This window comes from Pteronotus mesoamericanus, unplaced genomic scaffold (genome assembly GCF_021234165.1).
Source record: "Pteronotus mesoamericanus isolate MK-2021 breed Mesoamerican mustached bat unplaced genomic scaffold, CSHL_Meso_final contig_20, whole genome shotgun sequence".
In the NCBI taxonomy this organism is placed as follows: Eukaryota; Metazoa; Chordata; class Mammalia; order Chiroptera; family Mormoopidae; genus Pteronotus; species Pteronotus mesoamericanus.
The window spans coordinates 95,093,306-95,111,616 of NW_026555085.1; the positions used below are offsets into that span (position 1 = coordinate 95,093,306).

General features: G+C 44.0%; 1 protein-coding gene across 2 annotated transcripts in view; it reads left to right on the forward strand.

The window, feature by feature from the left end:
- Positions 1 to 18,311, forward strand: part of AKAP12 (A-kinase anchoring protein 12) — a 78,971-nt gene that overhangs the window by 34,263 nt on the left and 26,397 nt on the right. For both annotated transcript variants that reach the window (XM_054570114.1, XM_054570113.1), the window contains exon 3: positions 9,717 to 9,831. In XM_054570114.1, coding sequence (XP_054426089.1) covers positions 9,717 to 9,831 — 115 coding nt within the window. The remainder of the gene's footprint in view (positions 1 to 9,716; positions 9,832 to 18,311) is intronic.

Here is an 18,311-nt window from a genome sequence, read left to right on the forward strand (position 1 = left end):
TTTGTCAAGATCAGTTTCCTAAGCCAGTTTGAGCACAGAACACTTCTGAGATAATACCTGGTATAACGGTATTGGTACACCTGGTATAGTACCAACAATACTCCTGGATACTAGTTTGGAAACAAGCTGATCTTTGAAGTTTAGAGGCCTAATTTGTAGACAATATTTTTTTTTTCTTAAGATTTTAGTTTTAGAGACAGGGGAAGGGAGGGAAAAAGAGAGAGAAACATAGATGTATGAGAGAAACATCAGTTGGTTGCCTCTTGCATGCACCCCAACTGGGAACTGGGCCTGCAACCTAGGCATATGCCCTGACCAGGAATCGAACTGGCGACCTTTCTCCTTTCAGGATGACACCCAGCTGAGTCAGGGCTGTAGACAACGTTCCTAATAAAATGAGTTCACCTTTAGTAGCCAATGTCCTTTGAGATTTAAGTATGTAATATGTGATATTCTCTAAGACACTCAACAATTTGAATATTTGAATATTATTCAGTTGAACTGAAAATTAATTTTGCACACTGAAAGCAAACTAGTGGTTTTAATGGCTCTCTTAGCTTTTACTCTTTCTCTCATATCTGGGGGAATGCGTCTGAATTTTTTATGAATTCGACTGCAAACTATGACCAGCGTCTCTCTGGTATATATACCTTGTACCGAGTGGCATTTAAGGACCCACAAGCTCATGTACTGTGCAGATACTATTCCAGAAACTTCCCTTATATAGTGAGCATTGCCATTTCAAAGGCAAAATAAGATTAATTTTTGTATTCTGGACATTAGAATTTGTTCCTCTAGGATTTAATTACAGTAAAGGAGCACAACAAAAGCGCTCTAAGCCAGTCAAGTATGAACTCGGTTAAGTGTTGCTTTTCGGTGAGTTTTTTCCCTCCAGGCGGTGGGTCGGGGGATGTCGCCTAGTTGCACAGCACTGCGGGCTCTGTGTCGATCTCCGATCTCCGAAGGGAAGGCCTGAAGGATAAAATGGAAGCACAGGGAGGGGCCGGGCAACTGGGCCACGTTCTACAGGGCCAGGGACCACAGGGACTCTGGATGATGGCATTGGATGCCCGCCCCCTTTCCTGGGCCCTTCAGACTCACGCAGTTACATTGGAAGCAATGTCACTAGTCAGGATATTTTTGTTCGCTGGTTTTACTTTGCAGAATATCTGAATGGAAAGAGGTAGCATGAAATGAAAAACAAGCAGAGATTTTGTTTAAAGATCAGAGGCTTCGGGGCATGAGTATGGAACAGGAGGGTCTGTCATCTCCTTCCGGAGGAAAATTGGAATCAGAAAGAGATCTCTAAAGGTCAGCTTCTCAGAGATAAGGACTTCTTATGTTCACAGGTCACTAGCACCACTCCCGACCCGGGGTACGTACTCTTCTCAGTTTCATGTGGTCTGAGAGAGCTTTTGGCTCGACGTGCTGACAATACTTCTGAAACCTGATATGCAGTTCATATTCTGTCTCTTTGAAAAGCTTTGCCAGTTAAAAGATCTCATATTTTTTCTTTTGTGGCTTCCCTTAAATCTTTTTTAAGGCATGGAATATAAATGTATCTTCTTTACTATATAAGGATTGCCATAGCACCGCTTACTATATATTTTAGGCTAATTAGAAATTAGATCATTACCAAGGGATGAAACTACTGTTTAAAACATTGGAACAATTAAAAATTCTCTTGACAGGTTTGAAGTTTTCTTGACTTTACAGATTTGATTGTCTGTACCCCAAAGTTAAACTGTGAGAAGCTTCTCTAAAGAAAACTTATTTTTTTCTTTTAATTCTGAAAAATTTTAAAACAATTGCAAAAGTAGAGAATAATATAAAACCCCCCACGTATCCATCCCCCAGCTCAAACTGTAATCAACATTTTACATGTCTTATTTTGTCTTATTTCAATTTTCAAATTTTCTTTATTTTAAAACACACAAGATATGTCATCTGTGGATCTGTCATGATACACCCTAAGAGTTGAGGACTTCATGAAATAATATAACCACGTTGTTGGATCACACATCACAGAATTTACAATAATTTTTTTAGAATCTTTAAGAAAGCCTTTAAACGGTGTTTTGACGCTGATGTTTCTCTGATGTTTTATGTCTGCGTCTGAGAGAGGGATGGCGCCTGTGGGCCAGCGTGCTGTGTAGGAGATGCACACAGGGAATGAAGTGTCCAGTCCCGCTTGCTCACAGGATGGAAGGCTCTGGACAGTCTAAAATTCCTCTTGTATGGATTACTGATGGAGTAACCGGTTCCTGCATTTAGCCTCCCTATTAGTTGCTGCCTGTTTCTAGAAATCTAAATATACATCGGATCCTTTTCTGTGTGCATGTGTTTAAATAGGAAGGGGAAGGAAATATTCTTCCCATTGCCTGGATGTTTGCTGTTGGGACGTAGGATGGTGAACTTTCTAAGTGGTGCTGGGCTCACAAATGTACTCTGCAGCTGTGGGGCGGGGGCGGGTGTCGTCACAGCCCCACCCCCACAGTAGCTTGGCTTACTTTTGCTACCTGCAGGTTAAACCGATCGGGAACCCCAGGCAGAAGAGGCTGCCTCCCTTCAGCCATGGGTTGCTCTTGCTGGGACAGCCCCCTCCGAGTCACAGCCGCTTCACGGCGGCGCTTGAGCTGCAGCTCTGGGTGCCTGAGCTGTATCTCATAGTGTTGGAGTCCCTTGTCACAAATCTAATTCCGCCTCTTTCCAAGCCCTCCACCCAAACATGAGGCCCGGTTATAAAAGGCGACCTTGGTGTGACATTAGGGCTGGGAAAATGCTGGAGTAGAGCATGTGCCTCAGTTTGACCGCGTGGCCCGAGACTCCAGAAATGGCTGCTGAGTGCTGTGCAAGGTAGAGAGGGAATTTTCCCAAGGAGTCTTTCATTTGAATCCCCAAGTAACCCCCAAACAGGGATGGTATTAGTACCAATTTATAATTGGGGAAATGAGCTCAGAGGCACGTGTCCATGGCTAACGGGAGCCGAGACTCAGCCCCCGATGCTGTACCTGCTCTCTGGTCTGCTGGTTCCCCACGCCTTTCCTGTTAAAAAAGAATACGAAGGAACTCGGGGAGCTCTCTCTCCTCCGTCCAAGGCCACAGATCAAGTAAGACCCTGCAGGCCCGGCCACCTCCACCTCCTGTGTGCTGGCCTGGAGTTACCAGCCTGTGACTTGAGGGGCGGGGCGGGGGAGGAGGGGAGATGCTAAAATTCCCGACGAGAAGCAGTCCTAGCGTCAGGGTACCCCGCCCCCACTCTGCGCCTGTCAGCTCTGAGCCTGTGCCGCCCCGGGTTGAGTGAATAGGATTTAGTTTGCATAAAAAAGCTCCTGAGGTATGATTTTATTGTTCAGTTTCTATCTTAAAGCAATTCTGTTTTTCCCATGAAAATTCCTGGGACTGGGAGAAGTGAGAATTAACATGTTTCACTTTCTTAACTGTTTCCTGCCCATACTAAAAATAAATTAAAATGAAATAACTTGTGAAGGAAAAGCTCCCCCACCACCCAGTTGTAAAAGTAATCACGTCAATTAGATAAAGAACAGAACACAGAAAAGCAGAAAAAGGAAGGACAGCAAAGATTCTTAGTTCCCTTCCCAATGATAATTTGGTATGTTGTGATACTAACAGTTTGGTAATAAAGTTGCTATTTTACAGTGTGTTCTTGTATGTATTTGTGAGGATTTCATATGCATAACTATTTAGTTTGGTTTTTAAATTTAATATTATGACATAAAATACATGTCCACACCATTACATACGCTTTGTAGGTACCGCTTTTAATGCCTACAAAGCTAGGCTGTAACCATCCCCCCAGTTTTGGGTATTTTCTGTGGTTTTATATTTTAAGTTATTTTTTTTTTGTTTTTTTGTTTTTTGTTTATCTTGTCTTTCCTTCTGAGTTTTTTGTTTGTTTTTTGAAGTGACCGTAACTGTAGGAATTAGATCAGTTGCATTTAATTAACTGAAGCATCCCCTCTTCTGTACCTTGTTCTCTGTCCTAAAGTTTCATGCCCTGTTTAGATTTGGATTTTACAAAGATTTCTGCTTAGATTCATTTGAAATGTAATGGTTACTTTTCCGACACCTCTAGAAACCCACAAATAATTCTGTCGGTGCTCTGAAAGTGACATCCAAATAAAAGGGACAACTTTTGAGCATAAAATGTACCCTAGGACGGTGGGTATTGCCTGGGCTTCCGTGCTTACGGCCTGTGCCACCGTTTGTGAAACAGGTGGCCTGGTTGTTTCCTAAGGGAGCGGCTCTGCTCCTAGCAGCTCAGCCCTGAGGCAGGACACTCAGACCACACACGGGGCTCGGCTCAGCTCACCCCACCCAGCCGGGGTCCCCGCCTCACTGCCCGTCCTTGGCTGAGATGACCACAGTAATTTCCTTCGGGGGGGATTAAATGAGCAAATGTACATAAGCATGTTTGTGAAATGAGGACATAGGACATGTATTATTGTGTCAGGAGCCTCTGAATGGTGATAGTCTCCACTTGTCTTGGTCGGTGTTTTTGATTAATGGCCTGGCTGCGGACATTGAAATGCTAATCACATTTGGAGAGAACGGGAACGGAGGAGCTAAAGCTCGATGAGGGCAGTTTGGGACGTTGGCTCAGGTGGTCTGAAAAGATTTATGTTTTTCCTTTTTTATAAATTAAATTTATTGGGGTGACATTGGTTAATAAGATTATAGGTTTCCAGTGTACATTTTTTTCTTTTTTATTAAATTTATTGAGGTGACATTGGTTAATAAGATTATATAGGTTTCAAGTACATGTTTTTTATTGTTGACACTATTGCAGATGTCCTCCATTCCCCCCTTGCCCCTCTTCGTCTGGTCCCCCCGCCCTGCCTTCACCACGTTGCTGTCTGTGTCCGTGGGAAGTGTGCGTGTCTACGATCTGCATACTGCATCGTGTGCCCGCCACCCAACGTCCAACCATCTTCTGTCACCATATATTGGACGCCTTTACGCTTCACTGCCCCCTTCCCGCTTCCCTCTGGTAACCACCACACTGTTGTCTAAGTCTGTGAGTTTTTGATTGCTTTCTTGTTTGTTCATTTGTTACTTTCAGTTTTCTATCCCACATATGAGTGAAATCATATGATTCTTAACATTTTCTGACTGGTTTCCCTTAGGATAATATTCTCAGGTCTACTCATGTTGCCACAAGATGTATGAACCCCGGAAAGTCAGGTACATAGCATGCTTACAGCCTAAGAGTCTGTGGATTTTAGGGGTCAGTGCATTTTTTACCTTTGTAATGATGAAGTGAATAAAAAGAACACCATGTCTCTTCCCTAAACCCTCTCCAAAAGATAAAACCAAACAGCAATTCCACAGAGGTAGCTACCCTTGTTAAAAATTCGGCACATAGGATTCCTGACTGTTTTTAATGCTTCTACAAACATTGGAGCAAGCACTATTCCCCCCCACCCTCCCTGTTAGTTATTTTTGTTTTATTTTAAAAGATTCATAAAGGAATCAAACATTCTCAGCAACTTGCTTTCTTTTCCTTCATCTGGGGACACCAACATGTCCAGATTTACCTCATTCCTTTCAGGGCTATTATATGGATAATCTCATAATTTTATTCTCCCCTTCTCCTGAGAGACACTTAAGGTTGTTGCTGTTATAAACTGTGTATTGCATATCTCTGTACCTGTACGTGCATACGTATGTAAAACCATATCATTAGAATGGGCGGTGGCGCCAATGGGTGTGCACATTTAACATGGTTCTTCGAAGATATTGTTTACTGGTTTGTACTCTTGACTTTTCTTCTGTCTGGCTTAAAGGTTTACTTTCAAAACACTTTGTATTAGAGTGAAGAAAGCACATCGAAGAGTTTTCTTTGTAAATCTTGTCATGAATTTAAAATTTTTTCCAGATAATCTTTTTTACTCTAATTGTTTGTGTGTGTTTCCTTGTTATAGCCACAGCGTTCTGGTTCCTACAGCCACTTACCGGTTCTGCTTCGCAGGGTCTGCTGCTGGGGTGCGGGTGACTTGCATGCTCAGCCTCATCTGCCACCTGGACTGTAGGACCCTGGGCCACTCCCACCTGTGTTGTCACCCTGTGAGAATGAATGGCCAGAAGCATCCCTTCTGTGGTGAACACAGCAACCCTAGCAGGCTCTCCGCTGCTTCCCCAACACCCTGACAGCTGTCAAGAGCTCATCTGTTTTGTTCATACATTAGAGGGCTTGACACGCCTTCTGACCGCCCTGCGGGAGGAAGCGGGACCGAGAAGCCTGGTGGTTTTTCTGCGATGCCCTGGCGACCATTTCGGAGATTCTCAGCTCTTGTTCTTACAGGAATGAGAGGAAAACGCTGTTGCTGGAAGCATTTGAGATCTTTTTTTCAAAATTTGTTTAGTTGTAATGTGGTAATACTCCACGGGAATAAACTCTGGCTGACCTGCTCAAAGGATATAAGCTTGAAAACACTGAGGGTTTTGATTTGCTCAAAGGGGGCGTTTACCCTTTTTGAAGCACAAATCCAGTGGGAAAACAGGTTTTCTGGTGCTTGCTATGTTGAAGTGCAAGGAGCAAGTCTTTCAAGTCGAGTTCCCATCTCAAAACTCATTACTTTTGAGAGAATGGCTGACGATGAGCCAGATACGTGTTTATTGATTACTGATAAAGAAATGACAAAAGAAGAAAAAAAAAAGCCAAAGAAGTGCATCCACAGTGTACGAAACAGGTTATAAAAAGTGTTTATTCTCTCTCTCTTTTTTTTTTTTTAAGAATACCCTTGTGCATATATAGACATACAGAAAAGAGAAAAAGGACTTCAAATGTTAACGACCCGTGGGTTAGGTTTTTTGTGATTTGGGGTGACCTTAATGTGTTGATAACTCTCCGAGGCCTGGGGGCCTTGGGCAATGGTGTGAGTTATTTAGATTGCTGGGGATAGGAGAAAAGGAAAACAAACCCCTTTTCTAGCATGGCAAGAAGTTAATTATCCATCCTCAAGAACACACGAGATTTTGTAAAAAGCATATCTAAGTGAAACGCAGAATGGTAAAAATGTCTGAGTGTGGCTAGGAATGAAGTCCCATTTTTGTGTGGCAGTTGGTGTGTCATAGACTCTGAATGCTCCCTCGAGACATCACCCGTGGAGTCACCGCTTGGGTACGCTTGCTAGATCCGAGCTATGCGTTTACTAAAAGAGGCTCTGAAATCAATTTTAACACTGTCACCACCATAAATTGCCTGCCACCAAAGTCAGCTCATGAAATGCCTGAAGTAGGGAGAGTTGCCCTGTGGTGGCGGGGAATGACTAATCCAAAATTTACTTATTACACTTCAGCTATAAGGAGGGCGAGCAGGTGATCTCAACCTTTAAGACTCATTTTAGTTACATCATCTGATATACTTCATTATACACATAGATCATTTCTAAACGTAGATGAAAGTCTGTGCCTGTGTCCTGTAAGGTCCTTCACGTTTAAAGATACTCAGTTTGACTCTGGCTGCAGATCTCTCAAATTTGATAATTCAAAGAATTATGAAAAGTCTTTCAAGAATTATAGAAACTCTGTAAAACTGTAAACTCTGTAAAGCTTCAGAGTTCTCTTTCCTTAACCAAGGGGGCAACTGATCAACATTTATTGCATGTTTCCTGTTTAGTTGCCATATTATGGCCTATAGGTCAACATTTTTTAGGTTTAAGGTTCATTGGGTTGCCATGTAACCTACAATAATATGTTTCTTGTTTTCCTCCTCTGGCTCTTCACATTATTAATCAAATATAAGTATAACCTGTGTGCCTAACTAGTGATATTCAGTTAAAATACTGTTAATATCTGACAGTTTTGCTGATGAGCATTGTGGAGACTCCTCCCCGCCTTTGCTTTTGTCGTTGGGTTTCATTTAAAAGTCCCATCTTTCATATTTTGGTAAGAGAAGACTTTAAGTGGAAATGTGATCTGAGCATTCTGTCTAATAAATGGACTCAGCATGGGCCTGTTGAAGCCAACCATTCCATCGGCCGTGTAAGTATTAAAGTACAGCGGTATCATTTCAGGAGGCAGCTCGTGCGGTTGAAGGGCAGCTTTGCTGGGTGTAGGAAACAGCCAGGTGAAACCAATTTAGCACAGTCGCAGCCCTCTGGGTTGACTGTCTTGGACCCGCGGGCCCCTCCAGGCTGTGATGGAAGGCAGTGATTCGGCCAGCGTGCTCTGCTGGCCTCTCGGCGCCGTGGAATGATGCCAAATGGAGTGTTAAGCTTTGAGATTTCTTTGGAGTAGCAGGTCTGGGTACTGTGGAATACTCTTTGAGGCATTTCATCATTGTGCATAGTAACAGGTCCTTCAACAACTCGTTGTGTTGTGGAAAAACCCTGGAAGTTGTCAGCGGTGAGTCCTGGCCTTCAGGCCGTAGCCACCTCCATTCCTGAGCTGCGGGGCCTTGTCCAGCACACCTGGTGCCCTGCCGTCACTTCACGTCTCAGTGTGCTCATCGGTAAAATGGAAACAACGGCACCTGCTAAGTTGGTTTTAAGACAAATGAGAAAAGCATATGCACTGTAAAACACTGATGAAATCTTTAGGTTCCTACAGGTTAGTGTGCTATTTGTATTCGGCTAACAACTTTTTACCCATATTCTCAGGATTTAAAAAATGACCTAAGGGCATATCTTTATGTCTACTGTTTTTGCAGCTGGTGACGATTGCACAAGTTATCCTATAGGGAAGATTGCAAATGACTATTTTAGTAATATATTTTTTAAAGATTATTTTTAATTTATTTTCTTAGAGAGGGGAAGGGAGGGAGAGAGGGAGAGAAACATCAGTGTGTGGTTTCCTCTCATGCGCCCCCTACTGGAGACCTGGCCCACAGCCCAGGCCTGTGCCCTGACTGGGAGTCGAACCGGTGACCCTTTGATTCTCAGGCTGGCACTCAACCACTGAGCCACACCATCCAGGGCTATTTCAGTAATATTTTTTAAGGAAAAACAATGACTGTAAAAACATGCATTACATATTTCTTCTTTGTTCACTCTGGATAGACTGGTCTTTGAACCATGGGGTCTTTCAAGTTGCCCCTCTTCTCTGCGCCCCCTTTGCCTTTTTTTTCAAACTCCCCCTGCTTGGGAACTTAGATTTGGTTTTACCTTTACTTCCCCTGAGAAGCACCCCCTCCCCCACACCCAGGCTAGGTTAGGGCCCTCTGTTTATTGTCATTTGTTCTATGTATTCCTCCTTCATGACTGTTTATTTTTTTAACTGTTTGCCCTGTATCTTGAGAAGGGCATGTTGTCATTTATGCATGTTCTAGTCAAATACATATAACTTCTAATCACAAGGAAACATTATTTTAAAGTGAAAACATGTTTTTAGAAGTCTAGCTTCCATGGTCATTTGTAAGCTCAATGTGGTGGGGGCCACACCTGATGTGGTCATTGTTTGTTGTATCTCAGATAAGCCTGGAGTGGCGGGATGTGTAAATCACACATGTGTTCAGAGGAATTAATGAATGGTGTGTTCATTTATATGGATACAAAGCCATCTCTGCTTGACACTAGCTCCTGGTGCCGTTTATAAGGTAGCTGGATCATTCAGATGAATAAAAGGCTTAAATCTTCATCGTCTTTGATCCTCCATTTCTCTGTATTTCTCCTCTAAATGAGCTATTTTTCTTGATGTTACCGTATTTCTAACTTGGTTGTGAAGACTGAAGTTGAGTTTTCTCTTCCCCACAGCTCCTACAGAAGAATGGTCAGCTGTCCACCGTCAACGGCTTAGCTGAGCCAGGAGAGCTCAGCCTGCAGGAGGGAGCCCTGAATGGCCAGGAGGAGGAAATCATTGTTGCAGAGGGTAAGCCACCTTTCCAGGCTCTGGGCCAGACCAGGGGCTGGAGGGCAAACAGCACCTGTGGTGAATCTGAGGGGAATAGTACACACAGGTCTGGGCAGAATTATATATACTGTCATCTTCCCTGGGCTGGATGATGTTGACAACGCATGCAGTGAATCAGTTACAAAAGGAAGCATGGATCCGACCATTTGTGTAGGCCCTGCGTTTCAGTTAGGAAGTTATACTAGTCCTTGGGTATAGGAAGTGATATCATGTTTCCTCTGTCTTAGACATCTTTATCTAGAACTTAATGTTGTTTTTTTGTTTTCTTTTTTTCACTGTTGCCTTGTCCCAACTAAATATCTGGTGTCTACTCTGAAATCTTATTGGAAACACTGGAGTCGTGGTTGCTTTAAGAGTCAGTATCTGTCACTCTTAAGAATAGCCTGTCACATGTGCACAGATTTTCCTGGTGGTGTGCACTTCAGGGTACACAGCTCTCCTTGCCTCTAGGATATGCTGCATGTTTGTAGCTCTTGAGCCTTGAGATCCTAGAGGGGTGGTTATTGGAAGGTGCACCTTTCACCACACGGTACCAGTGTTTTGATTTTAGCCCATTTGGAGTGGCGAGAACCACACCTTAGGGGCAGAATCAAGCATGTTGACCAGTAGGTCTCATGTGAAGGGCCACATGTTGAAGAAGAACCTTCTATTCTTGAGGTCTACTTTCATCATTCTATTTAATCATAAATGAAGGAATAATTTAACAGCCACTATTGGAGATATATAAATTGATGATTTGGCATACACTAAACTGACTCTCATGTGTAATGTGGCCAAGACAACTGAATGGGAAAGTCCCTTGAAAGGAGACCGGCCATTGCCTTGGTTAGATGAGATTCTTTCAATACGTAGAACTGGTTTTTGCCCAACATCCCCATGAAACTGCTTTAAGCTGTAGGGGTGGGAAATTTTTCCTTTCTTCTAGCTTCTTTGGCTGGTCAAACAAAATGACATGATAGATTCACAGGAGAAAAACAAATTTAATAATGGACATACAGGAGAAGGGGCATAAAGACAGGAGACAAATGGCAGCCAGGGAATTGAAGCTTATCTAACCAACCTCCTGAGCTAAGGAAAGGGACCGGAGTCTGGAGATACAGAGGTGGAGAAGGCCATTCGCAGGAAGGCAGAGGGATCTTTGGAAAGCAAAGGTTACTCTGCTCTTTAATTTAGGTAAGTTTCTTAGGTAAAAAGGAATCTCTGCTAATGGCTCTCTAATTGGTACAGGCCCCTTCACAATGTAAATTTAGACAGTCGAGGGTGGAGATAAAGACTTTTTCCTGACTCTATGGGGTTTACATTGCCTTTAGCTCAAAATAATCCTCATGCCAAAGTGGCCTATTAGGAGACTTGCTTTGAAGACCTTCAACACTGATCTTTATATGGCACCATGGGTACAATATAAAGTTAGAAATGTATACAGTTTCACAAAAGGATTTGCATAACCTAGTGTGAGAGTTTCAGATAATTTCCATCAAAATAATTGCAACAGCCCAACTGAAATAACAGAGTCCCACACGTTGTCCTTCTTGTGGTAACTTTTGAATCAAATCAAGCCACAGCAGCTTTAGAGTCTTCCGTGGCCAAGCCAGGGTGCTGGGTGCTTCGGGGGAAGATGAAGGCAACTAAGCGATGGGCCACCGCTTACAGTGCTTGTCAGCAGGGGAGGCAAGGAGCCAGTGTATGGAAGGGTACATCAGATGAGAAATAAGGTTAAGACGTGGTGGTGATCTAACGAATTTTGCAAGACGTAAGAGGTGCTCCAAGTGGAGGTGGAGCCATCTTTTGAGGTCAGAGGGTAGGGTAAGATCTGGGGGCTGAGGCGAGGTTCAGTTTAGATTTATGGAGAGAAGGGATGCTGCCAAAGCGAGCAGAATAATAACAGCCAACACTTCACAAGTTTTTATTAGGGTCTTGGAACTGTGCCTTTTGTGCATTATGGCCCTAAAAAGTTACAGCATCCCTATGAGGTAGGTTGATAACATTCTTAAGATTCAGACCCACGTTGGCACCCCGCCAAGGGTGCGCGCGTGCTCACCGTGCTCTTGCTGTGCGGGGCATGTCTACAAGACTCATCTGTTGGAACCGTGGGCTCAGCACAGGGTGGAATGGAAACCCAGAAGGGAGAGCAGCTGGGCTGAGAGCAGCAGATTGGGCCCCGAAAGCGGCGTGGTGTTTAGAAAGTATTTAGTAGGCCATGTGGGACCGCCGAAACGGGCCACCGAGGCAGCGCCGAGTCGGGCTTCTCATCTGACGCTGTTGTGCAGGACAGATGAGAGAAGGGACACAGGAGCACATGCCCACATTTTCCTATAATCCTTTCTATCTGGCACATGTCTGCTGGGGTCTGCTGGCTGTTTTCCTTTAGTCCAGTTACAATGTCATTCACACTTCAGCCATGTGGGCCAACGCTATTGTTATAGAAAGTGACCTGTCCCTACCCTATGATTATTCCATTTTCTCCTTAAACCCACCCAGGCCGCGGACCCTGGCCTTGGGGGTCTGAGCAAATAGCAAATGCCTCTTGCAGGAAGAGTGGCAGCCATATCCTTTGTTCTTCAGAAGACCTTGAAACGGCCTTGTCATCTAGGGGCAAACTACCCCCCCTCCCCACCCCCATGCACACCCAGAGTGGCCGAGGCCACCCCCAGGGGCGTTTCGCTCGCTCTGCCTTTGGGATGAGCTTTTACTGTTTTAGGCAGAACTGTTATTCCTTTGGGGTATTGGGTCTGCGAGGCAGCTTGGAACACTTGTGTTGTTTTTTCTCTCTCCATTTTGTCTACCTGGTAAGGTAAATACAGAGTCTTTTTTTTTTTTTTTAATATTTTATTTATTTATTTTTAGAGAGAGGGGAAGGGAAGGAGAAAGAGAGGGAAGAGAAGCATCAATGTGTGGTTGCGTCTCGAGCGTCCCCGACTGGGGGCCTGGCGCACAACCCAGGCTTATCTGGGAACCAAACTGGAGACCCTTTGGTTTACAGGCCAGCACTCAATCCACTGAGCCACGCCAGCCAGGGCCAGAGACTTTATGATAAATTATTAAATAATATTTTTTGTGTTTTTTTCCCATGTCATCAGTGGTAGCCTATGGTTAGATTTTATGGTTATTTCATAAAAAACAATTAAAGAAATCTGTTCTACATGTAAATGAAGGCATCATTTGTTATGTAATTGAGAATTAATTGAGAATTTGGGGGACCTTGGTTTCTATTGCCATCCACTTCAGGAAGAGCAGATGTGACTTAGCGCCGTCCCTGGGGGCCCTGGCCAGCAGTGGGGCTTGGTCCTGCCGTAAGTGGGTCAGGCGTTGCACAAGGGGCATTCCTGCCAGAGCATGTTTAATCTACGGTGACAGACAGTATTTAGACAAAGCAGTAAGTGAATAAATCTTCGCACCTGTGTTGCTGGTGGGACTGAGGCTGTTCCACGGGAGCACAAGGAAAGCGTTCCAAGGACGCAGGCATAGCAGGTTGTGGTGTGGCACAATGGCTAATTTGGGAAGAAGGCTGCCCCTGGGTTTCCAGTGTTCCCTCTCTGCCTGTCCCACCACGGAAAAAGTCCAGCTGTTTCTCAGCAAGGCCGAAACACAGGCCAGTGTCCCGAGCTTCTGCTTCATATTAAAACTTAGTCTTTTGGAGTCCGGGCCCAAGTAGCTGCTTGACCCACATGGTCACATGCTCCTGAGTGAGAGAGGATGTACAAATGCATGGGGCCAGTGAATTACCAGGTGGGGGAGGGGAGAGCCAGGGAGAGGGGGTGAGCGTGCTTCTTTGTTCCTCTGGGATTATATTGGATTTGGGACAGACCAGGTGCTTTTTCAAAAGAACCAATCAATTTCCTGAGCTTTTGCAGGCTTTTGATAGGTCCACACCCCCTAGTTAGACTGACACGCCTCTTTGGTCAAGCCCCTCCCCCTGTGCCCCCTGTGCCCCCCTAACAGTCCAGTCTGGAAGGGCGAGAGGGAGGAGTGTTGATCCCCTTGGGGAGCCATGCGGTGATGCCCTGGGGCGGGAAGCTGCAGCTTCCTGGTGAAACTAACAAGCTTGTGCTCCCCAGTTGATTAAGCTCAATGTCTAATTCTCTTTGCTCCACTTTCTTATTAATAATTAGCTACCTACAGTAACACCTTGCCTTGCTTGCCCTCTTTCTGAGACCAGAAATACTGGTAATTCAGAACCAGTCCTCTTCCTATAATGAAAATGGGATCCTGTTTCCTTGTAAACTTTTTTTAAATGATAGAAAAAAGGAACAGCCTACTACATGTTTTCTAAACTGTGTAGCAGGGTTAGATATATATGTTTTGGAGGGAGCTTGAAGATTATTTAATTTCAAGGGCCATCTTTTAGAGAGTATACAATAAGAAATATTTATTAAAATGAAAAAAATTCACAACAAATTACTTTAGCCTGGGAGACTTAGTCCCTTCTGTTTTCTTTTTAAGTGATTTATCATTTATCAAAACTACTTACATAGAAATGCAGCCCTTTCCTGACGAGAAAGTTCAGTCACAGCATGTCACTCCCAAAATTCACGGGGGCTGCATAAGTGCTATTAGTTTTGTGGAAAATCTGCTTCTGCTGAAGAGATTAAAAAAAAAAAAAATCTCTCAACCGAAATTGTCATTTGTTCTATAGTCTTTGGCGTATATGGTTTTCCATGAGTGAGTTAAAGGCCCAAAAAAGATTTTTAAAACATTGTATCTTGGTCTGGGTCCAATTTTAGTTTTAAAACTTTTGTAGGTATTTGTTTGTGTGAACAAATGAACAATGGTGTCTTCTTGGTTTTGACCTTTTTTGTTCACGTGTGCTTTGTATGATCGGCATACCCAGAGTGAGGACATTTCCACCAGGCGCTGGATGCTCTGCCAGTAGCATTTGCCACTGGGGATCCACTGCCTTCAAAGTGTCAGCCACTAACCAGGTGAACAGGCTGTGTTTCGCTACTCCCAGAAGGGGAACAGGGTTGTTCAGGCAACGTGCATGTGAACCACTATTGTGTATCTGCCCTGATCCTGGGGGCAGTCCTCAGCCCTGAGCAAAATAAAGACAAAACAAAAAATCCCCCAAACTGGTGTTGCATAAAGCAGAAGTTTTTCTGAGGGTTATATTTCTTGTATTTCACGGGATTCACCTTTTCTCTCTCTCTGGATATTTCCCCCAGACAACAGTAACAAATGCAGGATTCATCGCTCAGTTATCTAGAAGCTTAACTTGCAACACTGTGGAGAATTTCATTTTTCAAATGGTGCTTCCTTCCTATCAGTCTCTGCTTTTATTAAATTTGCTGTTTGAACCCGTCAGCCCCTGGCGCCCAGTGCCCTGGGGTATGGAAAGGCTGTAGGGTCACCGCTGAGTGACCCAGCCCTCCCTGCGGGTCTCGTTACCTTACAGAAAATCCATTCTGGAGTTGTAAGGAGTTTTTTCTCTGCTTTTTGATCATTTAAGAAGTTTCTGGAGAGAGCGTACCCTAAGGGCAGCTCCAGGTCTCTGTTGGAAGATGACCCTCCCCCCACCCCTGCCCCCAAATACTTGTCTTTTTCCGAGAAGATGCTTTCTCTACTGGAAAGAAATGTTTTTGTGATTCAACCCCTTTTCTATTTCGATTGGTGACATAGTTGGTACCTTGTTAGTATTTTCACGAAGACGTGCCTGTTGCCCACATTACTGCATTCCGTTCTTCATTATTTCTCTCCACTGTCACTTGTTAACAGCTGGCATTCCATTTGTCCGTCTCAACCCCGCCCCCCACTTCTGGTGGGGCCTGGGGGAGGGGTCTCTGTGGTTCAACCCTGAATCCCCTGAGCCTGGAACAGCGTCTGACCCATTGGAAGTGCTCGACAAAGAGCTGAGTAAATAAAGACACAGTTCTAAGTGACTTCCGTGGGAGATGAAGATCTGTTAGCTTTTCACTTCCTATCCATTTATTTATTTCCTGCATAGTGCAGCTTCTTAGACTCACCAGAGGTTTTTATTGTGGCGTCAGCACTAACAAAGCTGGATGCTTTTCAGCACACCGAGCTGGACTCTCACAGGTGCTTACTAGTGGTTGCCCAGGTGTTACCTGGAAACATGAAATCAGACCCTGACCTGCTTGTGATTAAATGAAGACTGCTAGCCCTCAAATGCTATCAAATATAAGTGCTCAATGGACAAAGAAAGGGATTTTTGTTTTCCCCACTTTGGTATTTCGCGTACAGTATTATCATATGACATTTTTTTCAAGCTGTATCCTGTTTTGTAATATTTTGAAAACTGGGGAGAACACTCACAAACTAGGCCTTGAACTTAGGCAAAAGCATGCTGGTGTGCAGTTTCTGGAAACTGGTTTTTATTCACTCCCCTGCTCCGCAGCCATATTTTTAGCGTGCCTCTCTGAGATTACTTATGTCATTGACAGATTTCTGGTGTAATACTCTAGGGCTTTCATCTTTAAAGAAACACAGATTTTTTTCTCTCTCTCTCTTTTTTTTTTTTTAAGTAATTAACAGCCAAACTGCATAGAGAAGACTTTTTTCCTCTGAACTATATCCAAGTCTGACAGTGTAATGAACCTTTATTTTTCCTTCTAACTTAAAAAGTGGAGATGGGGAGGGGAAGAATGAGGAAGATCTTTATTTACTCTCCCTTGCTTTTATAAGTCACTTCAGTCCACTGTGTAACCTTGATTTGAAGACACCCCTTTATCTCATGGAGCATCAGTTTCTATCTATAACATGAACATGCCTGTCCATCTGTGAAATTCTATGACTGAGTAACATCAGTATTGCTAGTAATAGAGGTATTAGAAACCAAATGATGGATTAGCTGTTGAAGACACCCAAGTGACCTTGGGCAGGTGGGAATCTACTTGGTAATTTCACTATGCCTTGTTATAAAGACAACTTTTATGCTTTTTCTTTTGCGTCTGATCTTAAAAGCCATCTTCTAGATTTGAAATTATAATTTAATGAACAAAAAGTTCAAGAGGGGAAAATATATTGAAGAATGTCTCCGTATGTAATCATTTAGGTATGAAAGAAAGATAAGTAGCTTCCTAAATGTGTCTACAGGTACCATCTCTCCCCCTCAATGAGTGGCTGTGGGAATTATGTAATTGGGGTTGGTTATGGCCCAGGATGGGTAAAAGATGTTGATAGATGCCATATCTACTTGCCCTGGAGGCTGTCAATCAGTCTTGCATTACTGCAAAGACTTAGAAGTGGCTATAGCCAGAGGCTGCTTCAGTTCCTCCTGAGTAGGGTCGATGCTCCGGCCCATTGGAGGAGGAGCGTAGGTGAGCATCGGTGGCCTTGTCCAAATAATACACCAGGACTCAGATCTTTTCCCTTGGAGAGAATGAGGTGGCCCACGATGCATGGTCCTCTGACGTGACTAAGCCACTAATGGGAACCTTAAATTATTTTAGCCGTTTAGTTTATTTAGTAAAAAAAATTCAGCTGTTTTCTTAAAGATTGACTCATCCCCAGTTTCCCCTAACATAGAACCCCATCAGGGGTGTCCAGCCTGCGGCCCGCGGCTTGCATGCAGCTCTGGATGGCTGTGAATGGCCGCCCAGCACAAAATCGTAAATCTACTGAAAACATGAGATTTTTTTGTGATTACGTGTCGCAGTGTACTTACTATGTGGCCCAAGACAACTCTTCTTCTTCCAGTGTGGCGTAGAGACGCCCAAAGGTCGGATACCCCTGCGTGGTCCTACAGGGATACACTCAAGAGCGTGATGTCCCTACGTTGTGTGACCAAGTGCCTTGGTAACTTTCAGAAGGTCTATTCTCTGGGCTTAACTTCTATGTCTTTTCAGCCCATCCATGGAGTCTTATTCCTGAGTACCATACTTTGAATTTTTCAAACTACTTTTTAGTGAAAGCATCAGGGCAGTGCCGATGCCCGCCTCTCACCTCCAGTGTTAACAATGCATGCATCAGTTATTTTGGTGGAAAATGGTTATGTGCTAGACTTAATTAATTGAATGAACTGGTGGCTTTCATGTGTCTTTACATTGGCCTTGCAGTATGTAGACTGACACCCAAACACAAGGCGTTTATCCTGTGGTATTAGTTTGCTAGGGCTGCCAGCATAAAATACCACGGAACGGTAGCGTAAACAACAGACATTTATTTTTTTTACCATCTGGAGGCTGCAACGTCCAAGATTAAGGCCCCATCGCTTTCCGTTTCCCTGATGCCCCTTTCTCTGACTTGCCAGTGATCGCCTTGTCCATGTGGCCTTTCCACCAGGCTCGCCCATCCCTGGCGTCTGTGTATCCGAATCACCCTTCTTAAGAACCCTGGTCAGATTGGAATCCAGCCCAGCCCAGGGACCTTAGTTAACTGAATCACCTCTTTCAAAGCCCTCTCTCCAAATACGGTTAGATTCTGGGGTCTTGGGGTCAGGACTTCAACATAGGAATGTGGAGGGGAACACAATTTAGCCCGTAACA